At 35.0% G+C, this 27088-nt stretch overlaps 2 protein-coding genes across 2 annotated transcripts in view; one reads left to right on the top strand and one right to left on the bottom strand.

Moving 5' to 3' along the window:
* Nucleotides 1-3770: 3770 nt before the first annotated feature.
* Nucleotides 3771-8865, bottom strand: LOC582116 (nmrA-like family domain-containing protein 1). Its single transcript, XM_030997010.1, has 4 exons — nt 8706-8865; nt 7097-7658; nt 4710-4903; nt 3771-4064 (listed from the first exon to the last, which is right to left on the bottom strand). Exons 2-4 carry the CDS (start codon nt 7620-7622, stop codon nt 3879-3881), a joined length of 906 nt encoding a protein of 301 aa, XP_030852870.1. The 5' UTR covers nt 7623-7658; nt 8706-8865; the 3' UTR covers nt 3771-3878.
* Nucleotides 8866-12398: 3533 nt separating this feature from the next.
* Nucleotides 12399-27088, top strand: part of LOC578518 (V-type proton ATPase 116 kDa subunit a) — a 30793-nt gene continuing 16103 nt past the window's right edge. Inside the window, exons 1-6 of the mRNA XM_030998210.1 lie at nt 12399-12505; nt 21528-21752; nt 22025-22103; nt 24491-24588; nt 25388-25516; nt 26481-26527. Coding sequence (XP_030854070.1) covers nt 21636-21752; nt 22025-22103; nt 24491-24588; nt 25388-25516; nt 26481-26527 — 470 coding nt within the window. The 5' untranslated portion in view covers nt 12399-12505; nt 21528-21635. The remainder of the gene's footprint in view (nt 12506-21527; nt 21753-22024; nt 22104-24490; nt 24589-25387; nt 25517-26480; nt 26528-27088) is intronic.

Below are 27088 nucleotides of genomic sequence, written 5' to 3'. Positions count from 1 at the left end.
TGCGATTGATTGGAGGACTTGCGATTGATTTGGATCAATCGTAACTCTTTGTAAGACGGGGCCCTGATGAAACAAAGTCTATTTTATATCTTTTTATGTGACATATTCCTTTCTTTAAAAAAATGTTGAATAAAAACCCTCTGCACATCAACTTTTAAAGGTATACAAAATTACCTTTATAGTCTAATGAAATTGAGTATAGGGCATTACCTGAAAATAATTAAGGTCACCTTCATAGACCTACATGTAAAGGTATATTATCATACAGGCTTTGGTTGCAGTGCCCCATTTTCATCACTTGTTCGTGCATGAAGGATGATTATTTGTAACGGGGGCTTTTAATGAGGTTTGATGTATTTATAATGATATGGAGAGTTGATCCTCTCAAACATGCATTTTCTTCTTTCCGTCCAATGAAACACCATTTCTGATCGATAAAGGTTTAGACTTGACCAAATTGAAATCCGTCCAGGATATTTACCCTGCTGATTTGTGTATATCTTACAAAAAACAGCACAGTATTTTGTCAAAATATATTTGTTGCCATGGTTATTTGTATGTTTGTTATCTCTGTTTTCTTGTATAGATATATAAGAAGTGACATCAACATTCCAACCTGACTAACTTACAACAAATCAGAATCATTTGGGATCCACTTGTCATGTACATGTATGCTAAGGACAAATATTTTTTGATAAAAGAATACATAATTTTAAAGGGATCGTTTAACAATGTTAAATCTGAGATACACGGCCCTACGTGTTATCAGTGTCTGTGATATGGTGTAATATTGAAGCCCTAAAAAAATTGCGCTTCAAAATGATCGAGAAGTGCCTCAAAAAAGTAAAAATCTTTGAGTGACCGGTTTTACCATACTCGTTTTCCCCAATAGACTGTAGTGTTATGAAAACCGTCAGGCGAACGGTTTTCGAAATTTGTAATTTCAATCATAAATATCTTGATAATCAGACAGGCGATCGGCTTGTAAAAGCCATGGGGTTCCTGACTGACCTAAAGGTTTATAATTATCATTGCATCATAAGCTAAATCCAGAATGTTATTTCAGAATCTGAGACAAAGTTACCGGATCCCTTTAATACACAGTTTTCTGTTCTATGCAGAAAACCTCAATTTTGTATTCTTTCATCAATATTCAACTTCAAACACATTTGTTTTGAAAATCTATGCAGAAATGTGTCTTAAATGACATCCTCTTTCACATTATGATACAAGTGAAATTTTACCATCATATTTTGGGGGCTCCCAACACTTTAGTTTGATATGGAGAAATGATAACTCCTACACTTCAGATTATTTAATACATGATTATCTAATAAATACTGGTAGGAGATCTAAGCATAATTGTGAAATAGGATACCACCATTCTCACTGTAAAGTAGCACTTCATTGCGCCACACGTACTCGTCTCCTTTTCAAAACCGTAGACCACGATACAGCCAAGATCTCCCTCACCCTCTTCCTTTTTTTTCTCCTTTCCTCTCCCTTCCTTTCTCCCTCTTCACCTTCCTCTCCCTTCTCTTCCCTCCTAGTCCCTTCCCTACTCTTCTCTTCTCTACTTTTCCCTTTCCTCTCCCTTCCTTTCTCCCTCTTCACCTTCCTCTCCCTTCTCTTCCCTCCTAGTCCCTTCCCTACTCTTCTCTTCTCTACTTTTCCCTTTCCTCTCCCTTCCTTTCTCCCTCTTCACCTCTCCTTTCTCTTCTCTCCTTGTCCTTTCCCCACTCTTCTCTTCTCTACTTTTCCCTTCTTTATTTTTCCCTTCTTAATCATTGCTATGATGGTGGCAATTACATATCTGATAGATTGCACTTGATTTAAAGACACAATGAGACAAACATACATTTAAAGGTATGATAAAAACAAATGGTTTAATTTCAACCATGGTCATTTCATAAAAATTGCTTGTATAAAACATGTTTCACACATTCAGAAGTCAAATCTTCATGATTTACTTCATACATGACTCCAATTCCCAGCAACATTACTGGCCAGCATTACAAATTCAAAGCTTTGGTGATAGTAAAATTGCATTCTCATAAGAATCTGTTCTTAAACATGTTAGAATATACATTGATACAAAAATTTGGAATGTGCTGTTTTCATGATTTGCATTTGACAGAATGCAGCATATCTAAAAATGTCAAATATACTGTATATCGTTGAACCAAAGCAACCAACATCCAAACCAAATCACTAATGTAACCTCATATGCTTAAAGCTAATTTCCCTTGGAAAAAAAAATCAAGAAACATAGGGCTCAACACTAAAAGGCGCCCAGGAAACATATAGGGTACCAAAAATCTAGATCTGTAATCCTGAACCCCAAATTTGAACATTTTTACATCAGGCTCACGCATACAGACAGGTTTTAAAATCATGATGTGCTTGCTCTTTAAATATTGCATTGATTGTCAATTAAAGCTACACTAGGTGATCACTGCAATAATTCATATGACAGACAGCACAAAAAATACAATTAAAATGTCATATTTATAAGTATAAAAAACTTGGCATAAGTAAATTACAACTTGAAGGCCACGATTAGGTGTTTTACTGCAAAGTGAGCAGGCTGAGTCGCTATTACAACATTTTAAAATGTACACTTAAACAAATTTAATTTGGATTCCAACAAAATCATATGATAATCTCAGCTACTTTAGAAAATTTAAACACCAACAACAAAATGGCAGGTTTAAAGAGGAACAATTCAGACTAATTGACTTCTGTACGCCAGTGTATGGGCCCTATTTTATGCGAGCACATAGACCTACAGGTGCATCAGGTAGCCTACTAAAAAGTCATTTTTATTTTTTATTGAGAGTGTACTTAAACTTGCAAAATCTCTTTACAGAAGTTATATATTTTATGCAAATATTTTGATCATAGTATTATGACATGGAACCTCTAACATACAGAACAAATATATTTTGGTGATTGGTACACTAAACATAGAATAAACCCAACCATTTAGCATGTAACAAATCAATGTTCAGAATACTGTTGTGTTTTCTCTATCATATTATCGCTTTTTTCAGATCATATACATGTAGTATCTTTTGAAAATGATTGACAGATCTGGCAAAAGTATGTCAGTTGCAACAACCTTGTTGATTTCATTTTGCAGAATGATATCTGATTACTGTATTGACAAAGCAAGCAAATTCACAATATAAACATTCTCTGTACATGAATCCATTAAGCAATTCAGTAACCTGGCATTTTCTTCATATAGCACACTATGAACATCATGATATAACACACTTTATACACAGGATTTTTGTTATATTTAACATTTTCATGAGAAACACTTGGTTGTAAAAGGGCTAACCACAATGAAAAGGATCGAGGGCTTCTGAGGTGGTGGCCCCCTTTTTTAATCTTTTTTACATGTCCCTTCCCCCTCTCCCTTTCATTCTCTCTCTCTCTCTCTCTCTCTCTCTCTCTCTCTCTCTCTCTCTCTCTCCCTCTCTCTCTCTCTCTCTCTCCCTCCCTCCCTCCCTCCCTCCCTCCCTCCCTCCCCCTCTCTCTCTCTCTCTCTTCCCCTCTCCTTTTCTCTCCTATTTTTCCTCCTTTTTTGCCATTAAATAAAGGGGGAGGGGGTAACATGCTTTTAAATGTACCACTGGTGGTATCTTTTATAACAAGGTTTCACTATACTATACGACAACAGGGCCCCATTTCACAAAACTTGTCATCGGTGACAAATGACAGTCTTTGTTATAAGCTACTGAAATCCTTGCTTCTGATTGGTTATCAGCAGATTTGTCAATGATTTTTGTCATTTGTCATTGAGAATGGCTTTGTGAAACGGGTCCCAGATCTTTGGTATCAGCCATCTATACCTATTCAATCTCATCAGTTTATAACATGGCATAGAGTGATGTCTTGTTTTCTACGACCCACTGTTCAAACTTCTTCACGTCTGGTAGCATCTTCTTTGTGGTCTCCATGTTGAAACGTAGATCGTGCCTGGCAAAATACTCAAACATGTTTCCTAGATCCTCGATCCCATCCCCTGGAAGCCGCCGGAACTCTTCAACTTGCATCTGTTCAATAAGACATGAATAAATTTACATATCTCCATGGTAAATTGTGATTTGTATCTTCTTCTTCTCGATTCACTACACAATAACATTCACTCTTAATTAGATCCCCCCCCCCCCTATCCAGTGATTTATATGAAATGAAATAATCATATGAAACAAGTCATTGTAAGCATGAAAACTGGCAGCCATATTAACATACAAAAATGCACATGAGACTAATCTGAATGAGAAGAGTAAAACATGCAATTCCCTCTTCATACGACCTTTAGAATACTCTTGATGTAAATACTGTTGTGACTTTTTTTATATATGTATTGCCCACGTTTCCAAAGCAAAACAAAGTAATTGTTGACATTTAAGATATAAATAATAGGATAACACAAGAGACAGAAAAAGAGTGGCAAAGTAGAGATTATGATACAGGTGTATTTAAGTAATCTTTGTGAGAGTTAAGATCTAAAATACCTTCCATATATTGCTCTAGATGCACTATACATTTGAAAAATTAAAACTGATGTTGTTGTTATTGGTATTTCCATCATCAAACTAGCCATTAGGCTACTGGTATTATTTCTATGGTAATTATCAACATCATTATCATACTTATCTAATTAAAAGTTCATTATAATAGCTACATGTATTTACCTTCATATCCTTGAACTCATTTGGCTTGAGAACTTTGGTGAATATCTGAGCTATCTCATCGACTCGTAGTTTGTCTCCGACCACGTTAAAGGTCTTGTTCATCGTCTGGGCGGGGTTATCAAAGATGTAATGGAGAAGGGGTCCAGCCTGGTTGACATCAAACATGTTGATGGAGGTGTTCAACATTGGGATCTCTGTGAAATGAAAAATAAATGAGATAAGAAATATATAACCTTAAGAATACCAGTTCAGATTATTTGAAGAATTTTGTTAAGTGACAACAGGAGCATCAATCTGAAAATGTTGTAATTTACATTCAAGTGAAAAACAAAAGTTGTTGGTAGTGCATATATTTATCTTTCAGTGCTTCAGTAAGTGTAAGTTTAATGAGGATTCCTCTTTTCCTCTGCATATTATTACAATGAATACACACAAGGGCGATACATTTTGCCATAATTGTTCATATTATGGTCTGATGGATAAATGTAAGAGAATAATTTTTTTGTGATGACAAATATATGACATAATTGAGTAATAACCACAGGTATAGTTTTGGGGAAAAGTTTTACCCCTACTTTATATGTTACCAACATTATTCTATTTAACCCCCAAAATTAAAAAGTTTCAAAACTAATCATTTCAATGCACATATCAATCCTACACATCATACATGTGTCATGTATATACCAAAATGATTGGAAAACACTCATTTTGGCATCAAACATCCCTCTCCTACAGACTTTATTTCCTTCTCAAATAAAGGAGAATATTTATATACTTTTCAAGTGGCTCATCTCCTGCAGTGATGGGAGAAGCAACAGCTTCTGTTTTGCCAACCTTATAGAAAGAACAAAAACCTTTAACCTTTAACTTTAACAGCCAGGGGTTCTAACTGTTTACAAAGACCCTCCATGAGAAGAAGAGGGCTTAATAGGATGGGCAGTAAACAGGATTACAGTAACAAAAGATTCACACTTTTGTCTGACTGGCAGGCTAACCCTGTCTATGTGCTATGGAAGGGTGAGGAAATAAGTGATAAATCTTTTTCAAACATCCCCGTAGGCCTGCAAACATACTACTTCTGAAATCAGTTTGAAATAAATTTGTCAAGACTGGAAATTTGTCTTTTTATTCAGATTAATTGTAACTGGTTACTATACCCTTACTCTCCTTACATGTATGTAATAGTTGTAAATGTATGTATAAGGATGTACTGGTGCATGCATTATTTATAATAACATATTTTGTATGGCAAACAGAAAATTAAGACTGTTACTAGAACAACAAGTATATGCTTTACAATCTTGATGTTTCATTAACTGCTGTGTGTTTTATAGAAACGTGGATTATATATTCAGAAATTGTCAATAAATTCTTGTTGTAACATAATATTGTGAAGAAAAGGTATAAATGCAAACCAGTCTCAGAGTTATTTTCAGGCAAAATATAGGGATAGAAGAAAATATAAAATAGTCGGCAGAAGTGGAAGAATGGTGAAAGAAATTGTATAAGATAAAATGATTAAGCATAAATATCAAAAAATTCAAAACCTACTGTATGTACAGGAAAATATAAAATCACTACATTTTACAACACCTGCAAAAGACTGACTACATACGAAAAACTTACAGTGGGTCTATCATATGGCTCATGTTTTGTAGCAACAATTTTAAACACATATACATGTAGGAAGCCATTTAGACATGCAAGTTATAATTCAACAGATATAGGGGAAGAGAGAGGGGTAAAAGTAAATTTACACAATCCGAAGGTTCAACATAACAAAAGAAACTTCTCCATGTTGCAATTTGAAGTGATATATTTCTCGAGCATCTTATTTGCTGAGCTAATTGACTGAGTCATTTTAGTATGTGCTCTAACCAATCGCTTCAAGCACTTAAGCCAATATATCTAACTATTACGCCTTTTCACATATACTAGCCGCTGTCCTGTTTTTCAATTGTGAAGGTATACTATCGCCATTTGAAGTGAGAGATTAAACATATAAGTTAAAGGTTTTGCAATGAGATACATGACATGCATGGTGTACTTACTGTCAAGACTAATATCATCCCATACCATTTCCCACTTTTAAAACAAAATATTAAATTCAATTTGATTGGTTTGTTTCAATTCCGGCAAATACATTTTAAGAAATACATAGGTAAATACATGAAACATATATATAAAAACAAGTTTAAAAATAAAGTAACACAACTATATACAGTTATAATAGAGAACCACAAAAAAGAAGAACAAAAAGATTGTATAATGGGAATTAGGATATTGTTTCAGACTTTAATCTTTGATGACAAGCTGTCTATTGGTTAGAGATGTCATTAAAAAAATGAATCTCAACACACAATCACTACATCTTTTATGCTCACCTAGTCCATAGACATGCTGCTGTAATTTCTTTGGCTTAAAAACTGTCGCAAGATTCTGATACGAAAAAGGAAAGATGACGCTCGTCCTGGGAAGTTCACGTTCATTGATGTAATCATTGATCCGGGCCTTGGAGTCACAGTTGGCTGCTGAGATTCCAATGGCCTGTCGGACAGAGGGGAGGGTACTGAAGATAATGTGCTGGACTTTCTTCACCATGGCAACATCGACAACATTTTCACCTAGCTGGTATTCCAGCTCCTCCGGATTGGAAGCACTGAAATCAGTGTCAGTAAAAAGGAAACATCCGTAAGCTCCTTCAAGTGCGGTGGCTATACTCTTCCGATCTTCAAGATTTGTTTCAAATATTTGGACCCCGAGGTCGCGAAGCTTCCTTGCTTGGTCTGAAGATGCTGCTTTCCGCAAGACAACGGCTCGGATGGTGTACTTGGGGTCTTTTAAGAGGGAGTGGATTAAGGAAAGCCCTTGAGGTTCTGTTGAACCGAAGACTGTGATGATCTTTGACATTTTTAGGATGAACGGTATTCCAGAGGGGGTCAAAACCTGTGGAAAATAAAAAGAATGAAACATTAAGGAATCAATACAGTTGGTGAAATTCATTCCTCCATATGGCTCCATCAAAAATTTAATAATTGAAAATTTGAAGAAAAAAAAACATAAAATAAAACTTATATGATAAACTGAATGTACTAAAATATAATTCACCCAACAATTTAAATTCACAAATGCAGCTACTGCAAGTCATTGAAGTTGTACTATTATTATCATCATCTTACCACCACCATCATAGTAGGCCTAAATCATCATCATCACCATTCATGCACTACCACCACCACCGCCGCCACCACCATCATCACCATCATCATTACACTCATGCATCACCAACATCATCAATGAAACCAATAATTAACATCATCAACATCATCAACATCATCAACATCATCATCATCACTATAAAACACAACTATAAATATAATAAAATTGTACAACATAGTTGGATGAAATTTAAACCATTTGACCTCATGAATTCCCATGCAATGATCATGCAAGCCCAATGATCAGTGTGTATTTTAGCACTATGCAGTAATACACATCACCATCTTGAGGTAAACATCACTCAAATTCATTCAATAATCATTTCTGCACAGCCATTATTAACTCCTAAACAACAATTCCCCTTTACAAGAGTAATTTTCCAATATGTTTACCACAATTTGTTCAATGATGAGCCAAAGTATATAATAAACAATCTCACTGTGGGAATATAGCGAATAGTGTACACGATGAAATGGGAACCTCCACCACCACATACAAACCCAATTATTGACCGGTGGACTCCCATCAATAGAGAGGCGGTACGCTATCGTTACCCCTCTAAACGTTCCCAAACTCCTCAACAGACAGTTAAGATGTTACACTTTATACTACTGCAGAGCAACGCTAATAAATTACAAACAAAGACTTACGATATATAAGCAACGCCTTGAATGATGAATTCTAAGTTGGAAGAAAGTTATGAAGAGTTCTTAGATTTAGATTTTGAGCCTTATGATCCTGCCCCGAACCTCGACACACTGAAAGAGAAACTACCAGATCGCAACTTGAATAGCGTACTACGTTGCCAGGTACCGGACGTAGAGTGGGGCGGTGAAGATCAAACGAATAACGGGGTCCCGTTGTTTCGAAACGGATTAGCTGAGGGCTCAGACGATATACTACAAGTTGAAGCTCATCGAGCAATGGACAAAGTATACAATGTTTGTATTAACAGTTACAGAATTATTTCGTACAGTTTAGTGTGTACATGCGTTTCCAACAGTTTTGACAACTAGACGTTATTGATTTTTTTTTGTTCTTCTTCGACTTTATCGCGCAGGTCAACCCCCTTTGTCATAATCGGATTAAAGTTGTTTTGAAGCATTAGCTGTGAATAGATAATCAATAAGTTTGTATTTGATCAGAGGTGCCAAACTATATATGCAATGTGATCCGCGGTTCAATCATCCTTTTTGAAGCAAAAGCAACGAAAAAAATACATCGATTTACACTTTTAAAGAAACACGGTGTTAATTAAACCAATATTGCAGTTTATAGTTGAATAGTAAGCGGGGCCGAAAACTCTTGAGCTAAAATAGTTTAATGGTTTTGAAGCTTAGGCCCTCATTTTGGTAGAAATACAGATTGAAATATAAGAGAGAGAGAGAGGGGTCGGGATGGAGGTAGAGAGATCGAGAGAGAGAGAGAGAGAGAGGGAGAGAGAGAGAGAGAGAGAGAGAGACTTGATAGAGAGATGGATAGACAGAGAGAGACAGAGAGAGAGAGAGAGAGAGAGAGAGGGGGTCGGGATGGAGGGAGAGAGAGAGAGAGAGAGAGAGAGAGAGGGGGAGAGAGAGAGACTTGATAGAGAGACAGATGGATAGAGAGAGATAGGGAGGGAGGGAGAGAGAGGGAGGGAGAGAGAGAGAGAGAAAGGAGAGAGGGAGGGAGGGAGAGAGAGAAGGAGGAGGAGGGAGAGAGAAAGATAAATAAATTCAAATCTAGGACACTGACAGGGTATACCTCATAATTACTATATTAATTTCTTTTAAACGGTAGCATTTGAAATGGGTTCGCTAACACATTAATTATTATTAGGGACTTCCATTCAAAACGCAACTATTGTTTTAGGTTTTGAGTTTGATTGATTGATTTAAGTTCGCCAAGTTTCCAGCATACAACAATATAAAAGAATTACAGAATTAATGTGGGGGTGAAAATCAATTTCCTCAGAATCGGGAAAGGGTTGGCCTTTAATCGCTTACGATATACGGATGTTCCGCTCTAATTGAACGCTTTAAAAGGGGAATCCAAGAGTTATTCATAACTGAAACCAGTTCGACCTTTCATCCAAGTTAGTCCTCAGATGGGTATTATTTTTTTTCAAAATGACCTTTTCTAAAGGGGTTAATTATGAAGCATTCCGTTACACACCCATTTCAAACCAAAACATTACCTCAAGGACTGTCCGCTGGTCTTCTTTTTTCAGAGGGTGGTTGAGGATACCTTTTCTCGTAATCATGATATTTTTTAGGGTGTCTTTTTTTCTTTTTTTCTTTTCGTTATTTTCTCATTTCTGATAATCGTATTTCATTATTGTGTTATATCTGTTTTGTTACATTTTGCAGTTCACAAACTAATTATTGAAACCCTAACCATGTAACCAATTTTTTGTATTTTTTAAGTAATATATGTGAGGGGAAAAAAATGAAAATAGTATTCGACAAAGGCCCTAATTCAATCAATTCACCTTTCATTCTTGAGTTACTAAAAAACACACAACACAGCATCAAACTTACAAGGAGTATGAATAATTCAGTTGTTAACTGCTGATATACAAACAAACATTCAAACAAAAAATTATTTCTTAAGGTTAGGCGAGAAAAAAAAAGCACTACAAAGATTTACTGTGACAAGACTCTAGATGGCGCCCATGAATTTGATCAAAGCAGGGAGGTGAGACCATACTCCCTATTCAAAGAGAACTTCTCCATGACGGCTATATATTTTTAGATCATTATTCATGATAATACAACCAGGGAGTTGGAGTTCCCTGATACAACTTAACTGTATTTAAAGCCTTAAAGGTATAAGTGGATGAGAAAAACATCACCTTCAACCCATTTTCATTTCGATATGTCTCTCATCTTTTATTATCATTACATTTAAAATAAATTGATTTGAGTGGTTCCGGGAGGAATATGAACACCATTTAGATTTTATTACAAATATCTTCATTTATAGAAATCGTGACCAAGATAAACTACATTTAAACATAATTATGTCAAGATTTAAGAAACATATCAGCCTTTTAATACAATGAGAGAGAGGGGTGGGGGCTAGTACCTTGGTACACCCCTTCCGTGTTTTAAAAGTAAAGATGCAACAATATTAACTAGGAAGTGTTATAAACTCATGGGCCCGAATTCACAAAGGAGGTTTGTCGACAAACCTCCTTTTGTTTCGACAAACCTCCTTTAGTTTTTTACAAACCAGGTTTGTAAAAAACGCGTCAAACCGCGTCATATGACGTACATAAACCTCGGTTTGTCGACAAACCTCCTTTGTGAATTCGGGCCATGGTCTTCGTGGAGATCTTTTTTGTTGTTTATACTATAGGTCTATACTGCAAAGGATGATGATGGATATAGTGATTGACAATTAACACCTCTGATGCATCGCTCGGACCTCCCAAAAGTTGTGCGAAACCACGCTGTTCAAAATTATGCACGGATTTGCATAAATTATATATGCCTACTGGGGGGGGGGGGGGGGGGGGTGAGCCCGACGGGCCCGGATCCCCTAGCAAAAAGATAGCAAAATAAGATGGTAACATTAATTTAACCTTTTTGAAACCAAACTAAAGCCCCCCCCCCCTTGGCAAAAAGAATAACAATAATTATAAAATAAACAAAAAATTCCCCGCCCCTCCCCCAAAGGTTTCTCCCCCCCCCCCCTCGCTTATTCACCTGCTGGATGATTCGCTGCTAAATATTTCCTTACAAATTGGACCACAAAAAAGTGCTCTTACCCCCCCCCCCCGCTTATTCACCAACTGGCCGAGTTACCGCTAAATATTTCATCACGAATTTGCCCCCCCCCCCCCACCCTCCACTCTTGCTGCCGACTGGATCCGCCCCTGCTGGAGTTACATGTGATTTTGTAGAAGCCTATACTTTCTGAAGGATCATAAGTCTGAAAGGTTCGTTATTTCAAAGATTCACGCTTAGCGAACATGATTCGTAACCTGAAGATGAAATAGGGTTCAATAATAAATTCAGAAAATGAAATAGGGTTCGTAAATATAAAACCCTATATATATATATATATATATATGTACATTATCTTTTTTGGGGAATTACGAACCTTTGGGCTTATAAAACTCATTTCGTTTTCAGATTCTCAGAATTACGACCCTTCAGAAAAACACACACCAGCCCCCATTATATATTCGGGGCAGGGTGTACCCAGGGCCAGGAAGAGTCTACCGAAAGTTTAGATTTGGCAAAATAATGACAGTATGGAGGTTTATTCAAGTAATTGATGAGGGATCGCCTTTTCCGCACCTGATAGCATTAAAGGTGTTATAATATTTATTTATTCAACGTTAATAAAAATAGAAATAACATTTTAAATGTAAGAGTCGCCCCATACCCCATGTACCACCCCTACTTCCTCTAACCGTACCCCCCCCCCCCCCCCCCCCCCCGTACCAACGGTCGCGCGCTGATGACGTCACACCGTACCATATCGATAAGGGTACCTCACTGACCTGAGAAACCTCCCCTTATCTTTACAATCTGACATCTGGAAGGAACGATTAACAGTTTACTGTTTTGCTTGCTTTGGGAAAGGTAAGGCGATAGTTGTTCTCTTATTACTTGTGTGTGTGGAGGTTTGATTCATGATATTGAAAATTTTGTAGCGTTTAAAACGCTATTTTGTCGTATGTTTTTTGCGACGGTGAATGTCAAATTATGCGACAGCGAGGCCGAGGGTGTGTTGTGGACATGGAGCGCTGGGCAGCCCTAGCGCTGAGGCAGGGCTGTATGGCCCGCGCCGGGCTTGGAGCGTCGGCCTGTCTCGCGATCCCATCATCCCTTCACAGCTAGGACCTTTCTCCATTATAAATATAATTGGGTGCGGATGCATGCGCAGCGAGCTACGGGAATTAATGAGTGGGACTAAATTGGCTAAACAAAAGAGGATATAGAGGTATACAATGAAAGTTGATGCTGTCTACCCTACTGTACATGTACTACTAGATCTAGATCTAGGTGATAATAGACCAAAACTGCAAAAGCTTCAGTCTCTGAGCATGCTGAGTGTGATAGACGGTTGTTCCGCTGAGATTACATCTGGCTCCTCTGCACTGACGAGTCTCCTTCGTCTTCTTCTTCCCTAGGCTATGGGGAATGTTGACAAATGTCAGATTTATTGAAGAATGACCCATACCAGACGGTTATGTTGGCTCAGTCAGTAGAGCGTCCGCCTCACAACCGGGAGGTTGTGGTTTCGAACCCTGGCCGCGTCATACCAAAAGACGTTAAAAGATGGTAGTTGTTGCTACCTTGTTTGGCGTTCAACAATAAGGGATAGAGCAACGTCGATCTGGCGCTGCTCAGTGGCTGCCGGGCTGACGATCAATTGGGCAAAAAGAATTTTCGTTTCGGTTTAATAAAATTTGGAGTGGACTATAAGGCTATTATTATTATTATTATTATTATTATTATTATTTCTCTCTAGGTGATAATATGAAATATGATATTGATATCACCTTGTGTCAAGATTGATGTAAATTGTAAACAAAACCTAAAATGTGTTCGTTATCACCCCTTCCCACATCCAGCAAACTTGCCCACTGGCTTTGGAGTTTGCTAATAGACTCTTCTATCTTCTTATACAAAGCTTAAACAATTAAAAAAAAAATATATATATATTTCTATGTCTATATCTAATCAAATCAAAATTTGAAGCTGGAGTGATAGAGATCTGCTAATACCTTCCATGGGGCCGCTACTGGAAACCATCATAATTCTAAGTTTGTGAACATTTCATTGAAATGTGTGTTATAGAATTATGGGATTTCTACGAACTTAGACTTATGGGGGTTTTGAGTAACGGCCCCCACGTGTTCCTGATGATAATGAGCTAACATGCGATTTGCATTATAACAAAAACACTGACCTCTTACGAGAGTTCGCGATGTTGGATCTGCCTGAATGAAATGCAAATACACACATGGTGTACACAGAAAGAACCGTTTTCGGGTTGCCAATTTGATAACTATTTTACGATAATAGCAATTAGTTGCACGAGTCCGCTGAATTTAGCGAATTCACTGCACGCACCTTTTTACACTATTCGCACCACCCCTCCCATTAAAAAACAATTGAGCTATGCCCATAATGCCTATTGTATTAGTTGTCTGTTTGTTTTAGTGCTGTACATGTACATGTATACTATAGACAGAGTAAAACAATAACAAAGTTTTCCTATTTAGTACTATTCTAACTTTTCCAGTTTTTACATGTCAATATTTTATTTTTGACTTAAATTTCATATTTTATACTTGTTTGGTATGAATTACTAGTTTGCAGTTTGACAGTTTAGAAGAATGATCCCTCAGATTAAGAGAGTAGAGTAACACTTTTCTTCTTACTCCTTAAATATTCTTCCATGATATTATTAGCTAAAAAATGGGTTAATTGTGTGCAAGTACAATACACGTTTTTTCAATTGAAAACTTAGTATTTGAACTGACCATTCCACTAATTTCCAGTTTAGCGCATAATTATTGTCCAAATTTGATTTTAATTTGTCTGTTTTTAGATATAGTTTATTTTCAGTTTTTGCATTTATAAGTGTAGAATCTTAGAAATAATATGAGCTTTTTAACACTAAAATGTTCACAATCTTCTGTATTTTCTGATGCATGTCATGTTTTGTTGTTTGGAATGTTTGCATTATGAACAAAACACACATGTGCAAATTAAACAAGCAGCACATGTATGCAAACATACATGTACATGTACATCATGTATTTTCATGATGTAAATCGTATTGTTGAGTTTATTTTTAGATGTTTACATTATCATGGACTAATGGCAAGACTCACAATACAGTTTATAGCAGTTGAGGAAATGTTAAATCATAATGTCATAAACCAGGGGTAATATAAATGTACATATAAGTCGTGCCTTCATGGGCCTCTGAATATCAGGTGAATAATTATGTTTTAGACGAAGTACATTCCAATATAATGTTTCATTCAAATCCAAAGCCCATAGATTTTTGTATAGATTTTTTTTATAGGGCTAAGTCACAAGTCACAAGATCAAAGCAGGAAAACATTATAGATTTTTCCCCTTTCAAAGTGAAATACAAAGTTATTTAGTACCTCAGAAAACCTTTTACATCTCAATCAAGATTCAATCTACAGATACATGTACATGTTATGCAGAAAGCGGAAAATGTCCTTCATAATACATGTACATGTAGATTACAGACTTGGAAACATGAATGTCTTAATTGCTATTTAACTAAGGAAAAAAAGGTAAAGCATTATTTTTAGACTAACCACAGATGGGGGGAATTTGCTTTGTCGTTATAACTACCAGCACATTATTTGCTGTACAGCATTGTGCAAAAGTCCCATATAGAGTTACATTCAAATGCGAGTGATAAAAGCAGGAAAATCGCAATTATTCACATGTCATTAATCATTACGTGTAGTTATGGCATTATCTATCCAAAGTAATTTTCATACTAATACTCCTTTAACTCCTACCTTTTGTGTATGATCCTTTCTAATTTCTATTAAAGGTATTACAAAGTTTTGGTAAATTTTGAAAATTGGCTGGATAGTAATTTTTTTAAATTTTGATATATCTGGATGCCCCTTTGGATGTATTATAAGCACTAAAAAAATCAGCCCCTAAAACACTTCTGCTTTTGAGAAAAATTGAATATACAAATTTACCGGTGCTCCCGGTAAATTTTGATAAATTTTCAAATAGCGCCTATGGCCGTACAATGGTAGCTGCGACCATGAAAATCTCAGAATAGGTAGTTGTGATATATATTCCAAACGGTAATAGCAAATCGGTCGATTTGATTCAAAGAACATTGTTTTATAGCTAAATTCATATATTGACCTTGAGAGGGCGCTATACAACATAAAGAGTTTATCATTAACAATTTCATCACTTTAGAGTCGATTTCAACCGCAACAACGATCACTGAATATTGTAGGATCGCCTATGCTTCCAATATGTTCATTTGAACCAAATTCATGACCCCGTACTAAAACTTTGTATTCAAGTTTCAAGTTTCAAGTTTCAAGTTTATTTGTCTTCCAGAAAACACATGTGACAAAATATAATAGAGTATAATCATAACAGTACAATGTAGAACAAAGGAAGACGAGGAGACCTTGGTTGAAGCACAGCTTGTTAAGTTAAGGCCCCCTCATATGATGTGACAAAGATAACTTATTTATGAATACAACAACAAATATGGAATATATAAAACTATTTACAAAATACTCTCAGAGAACAACTACCCAACGTTGCATCTAATATGATCTAATATGGACAAACCCAAGCCGACACCAAGTCGAGACATCAATGAGTTATTGCTCTCTGAGTGCAGAGGTCAAGTAGGAATATATGGTATATGTAGTATGTACAGATGAGAAAGAAGAAGAAAAAAAGAAAAGGGATAAAGGGGGTTATATGTCAAAGTCAAGAATTAACGAAAAAAGATCAAGAGTAGAGTTAAATATTACCTTTAAATATTACCTTTAAGTTCAGATTTATTTGTCACAAAAAATTCATGACAGTGATCAATCTGAATGACCTGGCATTGAATTCTCTCAAAGAGAGAAAGATCTTGTTTATTCTGCAGGAGCAGTGGTTTTAATTCAGCAATTTTCGCTGAGTCTTGATTAAAATTTCATAATGTGCCTCTTTTGGGGGTAATTTACAAAAACAACATGTAAAGATTAACATTAAGTTCATTAATGTAGAGATGTCAATGTTAATGTAAACATAAATTTTTATCCTGAATTTATCAAAGAGTTTTGAAAATTTAGTCATCCAAATTATGTGGTAATAAAGCCTACATGTATAAGGCCCTTTTCAATAATGTGCCTATTTACATGTGCATGTATAATCAGCTTACATGTACCGGTACTTGTCATGTGATTTACCTTGATACAATCTAATATTAAATGTCAGTCGACCTGCTGTCAACCAGCACAGTGCACAGTTTGCACACCCATAATTATGAAGGCAAACGGGTTTCTACCATGGTCCATACGCAGGCTGTGTAGTACCTGTATCTTTCTACTCACACACTCCAACACACACACTCGCACACACACACGCCATAGCCTCGTTGAGATGGATGCTGCAGCAGGCATCTAATTACAGTGGAGATGCTCTATCGTCTCAGTCTCTGAATCCACTATTAATGCCATCGATTCATAGTCATACCAGCAAGTGTTTACATTGGTTTGTCTGCGATTCAAGCATATTACTTGTGATGTGCAGGTACATGTTTATGAATAATGATTGGCAAAATTGTCACAATGTGTTGGGTGGCTGTTGAATTAGCATTTAGATTTCAGTTTGTCATAAGTACGGTATTAAGAATGAAAAATAATAGGATAATGTGGGAAAGAGACGATTTAGCCACACACACACACAAAAGTTGAAAAACACACCATTTGGCAATTATTATCGAATTAAATAGTTCTTTATGCATGAGAAAATGAATTTTCTTGAATGAATGAGTACTTTTGTCATACTGTCCTTTCCATTGTCCATTGTATTGCTTTGTCATAATAATCCCTCTAGCTCAGGCTTTTGAGCCTGGGGAGATGGGAGGACCTGGTAAGCCTATTGATTATTGAGTATCACGCATTTATAAATAGATCGTAAGTCCGCAATGACCCATGTTTTTAAATAACTCCTGATGCATTGTTGCATACAATCAAGGAGTTACCAGATGGTATATTGCACATTAAATGTGTGTGGCAGTGTTTGGTAATTGAGTTTGTGTTTTCACAGGGTGATGGAGGGAGGGAGGGAGTGTGTATGTGTGGGGGCATTGGTGGATACGTACATGTATATGTAGGACACTCGCAAGAATCGTACAGACAGAAGAAATGGGGGGGGGGGGGGGGGAAGGTGTACATGTAGGGAGGAACATGTGTGCATGGCTCTGATCAAGGGCACCCTAGTGTTACATATGAGGTGAATTTTAAAAATCAATTATAGACTGTGGCAACATTATTTTTGTAATCAGCAAACATTATGCAACACATAGCTAAAAAGTCAGACTTTAACAAATTGTTGTTAAACGGCAATCAGTAGCTAAATATCACATCATCAAAATTGTTACGTACATAACTCGGTGTCCACTTCATGCTGATATTTCTCTTAAAACATACTGTTAACAAAACATAAAACCATTGTGCCATATCAACGTTTTTATGCCTCCGCCACCGAAGGTGGTGCCGGAGGCATCATGTTTTCGGGTTGTCCGTCCGTACGTCCGTCCGTACGTCCCGTTTGACCGTTATCACAATATCTCAAGAACCATTTAAGATTTAAACTTAAGAATCGGGAATAGTATTTATCACCATAGGAAGACGATCTGATTAGATTTTGGAGTACGTAGGTCAAAGGTCACAGGTCACAGAGGTCAACTTATGAAATTCCTTGTATTGAGTTTGTTAGCGCGATATCTCAAGAACCATTTGAGATTTAAACTTCAAACTTAAGGATAGTATGTATCACCATAGGAAGACGATCTGATTAGATTTTGGAGCACGTATGTCAAAGGTCAAGGGTCACAGAGGTCAACTTATGAAATTCCATACATTGAGATTGTTATCATGATATCTCAAGAACCACTGGAGATTTAAACTTCAAACTTAGTGATAGTGTGTATTACTATAGGAAAACAATCTGATTACATTTTGGAGCATGTAGGTCAAAGGTCAAGGGTCATAGAGGTCAACTTATGAAATTCCATACATTGAGATTGTTATCATGATATCTCAAGAACCACTGGAGATGTAAAAACTTCAAACTTAAGGATAGTATGTATCACCATAGGAAGACGATCTGATTAGATTTTGGAGCACGTAGGTCAAAGGTCAAGGGTCACAGAGGTCAACTTATGAAATTCCATACATTGAGATTGTTATCATAATATCTCAAGAACCACTGGAGATTTAAACTTCAAACTTAATGATAGTGTGTATCACCATATCATAATATCTCAAGAACCACTGGAGATTTAAACTTCAAACTTAATGATAGTGTGTATCACCATAGGAAGACAATCTGATTAGATTTTGGAGCACGTAGGTCAAAGGTCAAGGGTCACAGAGGTCAACTTATGAAATTCCATACATTGAGATTGTATCGCGATATCTCAAGAACCACTGGAGAATTTTCACTTCAAACTTAATGATAGTATGTATCACCATATCATAATATCTCAAGAACCACTGGAGATTTAAACTTCAAACTTAATGATAGTGTGTATCACCATAGGAAGACGATCTGATTAGATTTTGGAGCACGTAGGTCAAAGGTCAAGGGTCACAGAGGTCAACTTATGAAATTCCATACATTGAGATTGTTATCATGATATCTCAAGAACCACTGGAGATTTAAACTCCAAACTTGTTTAAATTGCTCTATGGCGGAGGCATCATTTTCGACTGCGCGCAGTCAAAATTCCATCTAGTTCAATTTAGTTATTAGAATATGGCCAAAACAAATGTGGACACTGAGTTATGTACAGTACATCTTATTCTCTACATGCTTTCTCTTTGCCTCATTGTCAGATATGGTTTTGCAGTAGTCTGATAATGACTTCAATTGAAGAAGTGATGTGTTTCCTGAATGAAACATTATTTGAAATGTGTAAATAGTTTGTAAACTACTATTTCAGGACTGAAATATAAGATTTCTGTAGTTAATCGTACATACATGTAACTAAGGACACCAAAAGTAAGTAGTTTTACATTCAAATTATAACTTCTTGTTCCTTAAATTCAATAAATGCTTGTTTAAATGAAAATGCAGAAGGGTGCAATTCATGCTGTAAGAAATGAATAAATTTATTTATGAGAATTTATTTCAAATTTTTGATTGGTAGTAACGTACATAACTTGGTGTCTTTTCATAACGGTGTCTTAGTTATGTACATGTACATGATATGAAAAAGTTCAAACTGCAATATTTTGTAATATTCTTCTCACCAGATCAGACGTGTGTATGTCTTATACATTTTTTACTACCGGTATCTTACCATGACAAATAACTAAATATACATGTAAGTGGTCTTATTGAAGAAAAAAACACATGGTGTACGTACAGAAATGTATAAACTGTTGCGTACATAACTCGGTGTTCACATTCATTGTTGATTAAATAACACATACAAGTTAAAATGCAGAATCCAATGTTATCAGTGCTCTTCATTCACCTATATACACCATTACATTATCATTTTGAAAGTATACAATATATTTTTGTATATATTCTGTTGCACTGTTATGTACATAACTGCAGGATACCAAACATTTTCCATTTACAGACATCTAAATATTTTTAAAACCATGACCCAGAATGAAATGATCTGATTGGAAATCAAAGATAAAGTGAAACTAACAATGCAAGCTTGTAAATAAATCAATTATTTATACACTATTCTTCAGTTAGTAAGATTTGAAATTTGCAGGACACCAAAGCTATGTACATATCACAAAAATTGTATCACATGTAAATGGAATAAGAAAGTAAAATACTAGGGTAAAATACTAGAATAACTCAACAGAAATGTTAATTACACTGTAGATTCTACAACAAGATGAAAAAAATCATAAGTTTTGCATCCCATTAGTACAAATCTGGTAACCAATTAGTGCATGTTTTGAATGTACATGTAACATTAAAAGTGCTGAAAATAGGCCTTTTTTTCATCATAAAATTGCTCTAAAATCTTGAATTTGAACTCAATGAAGCTGAAACCTTGTTTGGAGCTTCCCCAAATGGTACTTTCTAATATAAAAAGGATAATTTGTGTCTGGGTCTCATGGTTTTGGATAATTGAACAATTTCCCAGTGTTCAATATAAGTGTACCCTTGATCTGAGCCATGCACATGTACATTAGATTCTTTAAATCCAAAGTATACAAAATATAGGCAATGTACTGTACATACATGTATTACATGTATTGGTAAAGAAAATTGCACTTTAATAGTAAATGCATACAGTGTACATAAATATACTCTATGTGTTATTTTCACCTTGCTTTTATCAACTGTGTGTATGGATTACAAAGACATGCCAGACGCTAAAAGATTTGTATTTAAGTTTATTTGTTTGTTTTGGTGTTTTCTTTAAAAAATAATAAATGTACTTCTTCAGTAGAATGCCCCAAGCCTTAAGCTTGTTCTCTATATATTGGCGGTGTGTATATATTTATGCATGATACAGGCTTACATGTACCGTACATTGTATATGATATGACCAATTTACATTAATGGTTGGAAAATCTTTACTCTCTTATCTTCATTTTGTTCCATTTCCTGCACTCTGCCTTCACTTCATTTCTGGAAATAAATTAATAAAAACCGACATGGCTGGATTTAGAATGTTCTATTTAAACCATGTGGAGTGCCATTGAAAAATTCTACAAAGCATCACATGTTCACTTACCATTGTTCTTTTGCCAAGTTCTCTCCATTTGAAGATTTTTATGTCTAATGCTATACATTCAAAGTTAAAAATAACTCTCAACTGTCTTATTTTAATTTCATTCCTTTTGTCTTCCGATGTTTAATACAGGACTCTAATCTATATCAACGGGATGTATTCTACATAATAAAATTGATTTTGAATTCTGAAGACTGAGACGCCACATACTAAACGGAGAACAGGACCAAGTGATACAAGATGGGTTCCTTGTACCGTAGTGAGGAGATGTGCCTGGCCCAGATATTCTTGCAGTCTGAGGCGGCATATTCATGTGTAGCAGAGCTGGGAGAACTAGGCCTGGTGCAATTTAGAGATGTAAGTATTCATCATTTTTTCTTTGAGTTTGTGTGTTTAGACATTAATATTGGATAAACTACAGAATCTGTACAGATTGTTCAATGTGAACATAAAAATCAACAAATTGAAGTTGTCTTAGTTAACCTACTATACGAACTAACAGTATATTAAAGCACATTGATCTTTCTGTGCTAATAGCCTCACATATTTTTGATACATGTACACTTCATTAATCCTGCCCAAATCTGATGTCATATTCAAATTATTTTCTCTTTCAATTCTGCCAATAGCTGAATCCAGATGTAAATGCATTCCAACGCAAGTTTGTGAGCGAGGTCCGCCGATGTGATGAAATGGAACGAAGGCTACGTAAGTTTTTATGCATCATTTTATAATTTTCCCTTTTAAAAATTACGGTAAGTCCTCATTATATGTATTTAGGTGTATTTGATAACTATTGATATTCAACAAATTTTGTATTACTCCTACACATGTATATTTTCCTATTGAAAGACATACACTGTAAGAAAACAACAGCAAAAACAAGACATCCATACCCAATTATTTACATTGTATATCAGGGCGTGTTTAGAAGATTATTTGATTAAGATAGACTAGACAAAACAAATACACATAGACTTGTGAGTATGACTAGTTAGTGCTTGTCTTGTTGGTCTTTTGTATTGTAATCTGTATTGATAAGATATTGATAAGGGTGTGCATGCTTTACTTCATAACTACATCAAACTCCGGAATATCATAAGATGACAATAAATCTGAATATTTCTTGAGTGGCATTGAATGTCATTGACTTATTAATGATCTGTTACTCTTCTAGTTCTGTCCTTCTAAATACAACTTAATAGCCTTCTTGCTAGAGACAAGCAAATGTAGAATATTGAATTAAATACAAAGGAATAGAGTAATTAAATGATGTGTACATACTGTATGTAATACATGTACACTTTATAGTTTATATGAAAAGAAAGAAATTTTGTTAATGAAATACTTATGTAATTAAAATTGTGATTTATTTTTTATAATTTGAGCAAGTGAAATTTGTCCTTGGACAAGTGATATTAAGATTTGTGGTTTTGTGCTGTCATGTACACATGTATGTAGTAGCTGTTCTCTGTTTTATAGTGGATGAATAAGTGGCCCATTCATCGAATAGATTGATGTTGAATGTGATTAATAATGATGACGATAATAATAAAAGTAATAATAATAATGATTATATAATGGTGATGATAATAACAGTGATAATATTAATTATATCAATAATGAAATAATGATAATAATGGTAATAATGATAATAATGTTACTGAGAATGATCATAATAATACAATACATTTATTTTTGATGCATGATTAGATCTATGTTTGATTATTTTGTTTTGTTATTGTTTTCTCAGAATTATTTTATTGAATTTGTCTTTTTGTATGAATGCATAATATATGTAAAATTTCCCATTGTTAAATATGAAACTCATGTATATGCACATAATGGCAAAGAATGTGGGTCATGTACACAATAAGAAATGGTTTATTTGATCATAGCACAGCATAGTACAAAGTTTATTGTTAACCTACAGTATGACCTCATCATTTGGTTTCTTATTCAACACTGGCTGTACAGATATATATATTAGTTTATGAATAGTGTTTTAAATGGCGTTGAGAAGGCATAGACAAATATCAGTCCTTCAGATGTTTTGAACATGATGATGTTGAAACAAGAACAGGATGTTAGTGTAGATGTAAATTTCTTAAAATAGATTCATCATAAGTCATAACCTATTCCTGGCTGAGATGCAATGATAAAGAAAACATACACCTGTACTATTTATACCTGCCCACTTTGTACATAATCAGCACAAAGTATAAAATAGATCAATAAGAGCAATAAGGAAAGCAAATTGGATTTAGTCAGTCATGGTCAAAGATTATTTGCTCAGTAAGCCGGTGTATCTAATAGCCCTTTTCAAGCGTGAAGAAACAGCAAATAGAGAAAGCTTTGTTTACAGTATATTTTCTACCAGAAATCAGCCTCTTTCATACAAAGTAAGAGATAAGTTACCCAATATATGCTTCAGACATTCCATATCAATGATGCGGTAACAAGAAAACGCCATAGACATCAAATAACTATTGATTATTATTATCATTTTGATTATTATCATCATCATGATCATTATCATTAATGTTATTATTATGAATATTATTATTCTTATTTACTGTATGTTATTGTTATCATTACTACTACTACTACTACTACTACTACTACTACTACTACTACTACTACTACTACTACAGTACTACTACTACTACTTCTACTACTACTACTACTACTACTACAGTACTACTACTACTACTACTACTACTACTACTACTACTACTACTATTTCTACTACTACTACTACTACTACTACTACTACTACTACTACTACAGTACTACTACTACTACTACTACTACTACTACTACTACTACTACTACTACTACTACTACTACTACTAATAATACTACTACTACTACTACTACTACTACTACTACTACTACTACTACTACTACTTCTACTACTACTACTACAACTATAATTTATTTTTATTACTATTGTTTAACCCAGTGACTACTTAATTTTTTTGTTCCATAGGCTTTTAAAGTAGCCATACAGTTCCCATTGGAAATGGGCTAATCAAATACCAGGCATCAGACTGTTTTAATATTTGTATACATGTATTATGTGATATTGACAGGTTTCTTTGAGAAAGAGGTGACATCGAGCGGTATCTCCATCTTGAACACCGGAGAGAATCCTAATGCTCCTGCACCAAGAGAGATGATTGATCTAGAGGTAGGGGGCTCTTTCAGCCGAACACAATTGTATTTATTCTTGATAGTGAATTACAATAAACATGCAGCCTCAGCTTAGTCCACTAATTCAATGCTCCATGCAAGGTTTCCTTGGCAGCTACTCAATCCAATAATAGACCTCATGACCATTAAGTAATAGTCATGTGAAAGTATTTCATTGGGCATTACACATGTAATGAGTAAATAACAGTATGGCCATGCCAACTACTGTATGTACCTATTCTACTCACATTGAGAACAAACTACTTTGTTCTATTGTTTCAATAAGCTGCAGATATACATGTATTCTCTTCCCTTTCCCTTGTCTTTTGCAGTTAATTGTCAGTATCGGTATTGTTAGTATTCGTAATTTAACTACCCTTCATGCCTTCAAAGTTGCTCTAAAAACCCATCTCTTTCTAAACAGTGCTATTTAATCATGTCAATGTATTGTAATAATTTGTGTTGTTTTAGTTTACTTTATTTTAGTTAAGAATGTTATATTTTTGTGATAGTAATACATGTATGTACAACGCCATGAGCGTCAGAGCCTGGCGGATACCGGCGCTATATAAATATCCATATTATTATTATTATTATGTATCCCTGCAATCTCCCTTTCCCTATTATAATCATTTTCAATATGTTGTTACACTCTTTGTAAAATAAGATTTTGTGGAAACCAATAAACTATCTATTTATTTATCTATCTATATATATATATATATATATATATATACGTATAGGCCTACATGTTCTTTTCTCATTTTCCTCTTTACGTTCTTTCTTGATTGTTTCAGGCCTGCTTTGAGAAATTAGAGAATGAACTGAAGGAGGTGAATACCAACCAAGAAGCCCTGATGAGAAACTTCTTGGAGCTGACTGAACTCAAGCACATCCTGCAGAACACACAGACTTTCTTCTCAGAGGTCAGTATGTCCAGGCCTGATAATTACCCTATTTTTTTTCCTCCAGAATTATTTTCTTTTTTTCTTACCCAATTTGTTCTTCTTCTTTTCTTTTCTTCCTGATTTTATGCCTATTTTCCTTATTTTCTCTATTCTTCCCTATTTTCTCTATTCTTCCCTATTTTTCCCTTTTCCCCCTATTTTCCCCTATTTTTTCCCAATTTTCTTACTCAAAAGGGGGGATTGTTGTTAGATGCCATTCCCCCCCCCCCCCGAATCCTCTTTTTTTTTTTACTCAAGGGGGGCGTGATTGAGGGGGAAAAAAAACACCTATTTTTTCTAAGTGCTCACTATCACCCCTGGTACGTCCATCCTGTCGGGATGCCACAAATTTACTTTGGCTCAAAATTACCGAAAGAGGTTGAATTGGAAAAATAGTTTTGATAAAATTAAAACATTTGATACAGTAAAACAGTTACCAGTATTTAATGTAAAATGCCACTCAAGGGATACAAGAAAAGTGATCTTTATAGATAGGTTGCCTTAGTACATGTTTTGAATAGGACATTTTCAAGGAAAACAAAATAGATTGTCTTTATAGACAGGTGGTCTTTCTATTCAGGTGGTCGCTATTAAAGCAGGTGTCACTGCACATGTATAATGATACCAGATTCTTGATGTTTCTTTTGACTAACTTAGATGATTCTGTGTGATGTACCCAGCACAACAAAAAGTCTTTTATCCATTCCTTTCATAATAAAATGAAGATTTCTTGATATGACAAATGACTTCTCATAGTGATACCAGAGAGAAATACCTAACAGTACTCATATCAAAAGATTTTCAATTTTTAATGAAGAAAATGGATTTAAAAGACTTCTATCGTACAGGATACCAGTGTTGTATGGAATTACCCTCCTAATTTACTGAATTGAACAGAAAATATTATAACTAAGAATTGTAATTTTTCTTATGTCTTACACAGGGTAACAGGCCTGATGAAGCATTTGGATTTTCTGACATGCAACTTGGGTAAGTTATGATGTGTTTTAATTTGTCAATATTAACCCTCACACTTCCAGAGACAGATCAAGAAACAGAATTTAGAACTGTGAAGCAGTTCTAACCATCCAAAGAATTGTATTTTATCACATATTATTTTTTTTGTAAGAAAAGCTTGTTAGTCTTCTCAATTTTCAAAGTGCGATTGTGAATTTATCAATTTTTATACCATGAAATGCTATTTTTTTTAAAAATGAACAGGGACAACTTCTAAGCATGATGATTTGACTTGTGTTTTATAATTTGTAGTTAATGAAGACATTTTTGTTGGTAAATGAACTTGCGGTTTGCTGTGATGTGTAGATCAATGTAGGCATGTAATCATTTCTAGGCATCGTCAAGCAGGTAGTCCTAACTTTTTTGAACTTACTTTCACCGTTTGAATTATTGCACTTTAAGAATCATTCAGTGTTATAATTTGATAACATTGTGAGAGATTGTGAAGAAGCTGATTCAGAACATTTTCACATTGATGTAAGTAGCAGATTTGCTGAATTAGAATATATTGATTATTGCTTTTGTTAACATAAC

Source organism: Strongylocentrotus purpuratus, unplaced genomic scaffold (assembly GCF_000002235.5).
Source record: "Strongylocentrotus purpuratus isolate Spur 01 unplaced genomic scaffold, Spur_5.0 spur5_scaffold_4, whole genome shotgun sequence".
Classification (NCBI taxonomy): Eukaryota; Metazoa; Echinodermata; class Echinoidea; order Camarodonta; family Strongylocentrotidae; genus Strongylocentrotus; species Strongylocentrotus purpuratus.
This window is presented reverse-complemented; position numbering and strand designations above follow the sequence as displayed.